Source organism: Trichoplax adhaerens, genomic scaffold, assembly GCF_000150275.1.
Source record: "Trichoplax adhaerens TRIADscaffold_1 genomic scaffold, whole genome shotgun sequence".
NCBI classification, from domain to species: Eukaryota; Metazoa; Placozoa; class Uniplacotomia; order Trichoplacea; family Trichoplacidae; genus Trichoplax; species Trichoplax adhaerens.
Genome location: NW_002060943.1, coordinates 3,281,994 through 3,283,269, shown reverse-complemented (window position 1 = coordinate 3,283,269; position 1,276 = coordinate 3,281,994). Strand labels below are relative to the sequence as shown.

The window sequence follows — 1,276 nt, the reverse complement described above, 5'->3', positions numbered from 1 at the left end:
TTATTGCGTCTTGTTGAGGCACGAGCTAAGGTAGTCTCCTCTACCTCATTAAGAGGTGGCACAAACTCGGTTGATGATGTCGATTCTGATTCCGTTGTAACACTTATTGAAGATAACCGGCTGGAATTATAGTTATTAAGGTACTCTTGCCTTAATGCTGATTTAAAATCTAAGAGATGCTCTTGAGATAAACCAAGATCGTCACCTTCATATTCTAGATTTCTGTCACGCCAAGAATCGTATCCTTTGGTTACTTCCCAGCTTTTATACATTTGATTAAAACAAAAATTTGGCCCTAAATATTGCGTAAAAAATTTCCTGTCTTTGGTTCCACCTGGCAATAATTTCTTATTTCTAATCAAGAAGCACATTTTCATCTTATCTTCAGGCCATGGTTCGTAATAGGGTTCTTTTTGATCGATCACTTCACGAACTCGATCAAAGACGCTTGATTTTTGGGGTAATTTGGAGCTTAATTTTTGTAAGAAAAGGGTGATAGGGGAATCATCATCTTTCAATTCTCCATGCTTTTCTCCTATCGGTGTTTGTTCATCGTTTTCTGTTAGCATATTCAATTACTCTACACGATAATGATGGTCATAATCACGTTAGTTTTTGCAAGCCATTTTGTTAATACATCAACACACGCATAAAATTAACGGCTAGAGATTGTTGCAAAAAAAGTAACTTAGTCTATGAGAGAGAATAGAACACATTTAAAGCCAAAGATAGTGTTAAGAATCTGTTGAAAGATTTGAATAGCAGAGAGTATTTGAAGGATTCAGTAGTTACTGATCGCTTTAAATGCTCAAGGTATCAAAGTGATAACTTTGCAATTTCTACTGTCGGCTAATGTCGTCTTATGAACTGTAGAAAATCAGTTATCGCAGCCAAATTATTTAAATAAATGTAAGAAATGATGCTATGTTGAGATGAAAATAAATGCTTGCAATCATAAATTAAAATTAAAATTCATTTACCTTCTCACTTGATTATCTATTTCTAAGCCAAGCAGTTTTAAGAATTCTCTAGTGTAAGAATGGCCAGGCACGCAACATTGGTTCCATATGATCTTAGATCGATCTGTTAAGCGTTGGTGACGAATTGGGGGACAATAAATAGCAATTCATAAATCGATACGACCTAAATTTTTCTCGTTTAAGATATGCAAATGCTTGAGATCTATTATTCACCGATCTCTGATTTGCCGCCATATTAGATCATTGGTGATGATATGAATATTTACATCAGTAAGTTGCCGAAAGGCAGCACTTGT

General features: G+C 35.0%; 1 protein-coding gene across 1 annotated transcript in view; it reads right to left on the bottom strand.

Annotated features, from left to right (window-relative positions):
* TRIADDRAFT_51637 (uncharacterized protein) overlaps positions 1-569 on the bottom strand; it is a gene marked incomplete at both ends in the record, with an annotated part of 1,301 nt that extends 732 nt beyond the window's left edge. The window contains one exon of the mRNA XM_002107741.1: positions 45-569. Coding sequence (XP_002107777.1) covers positions 45-569 — 525 coding nt within the window. The remainder of the gene's footprint in view (positions 1-44) is intronic.
* Positions 570-1,276: the final 707 nt, after the last annotated feature.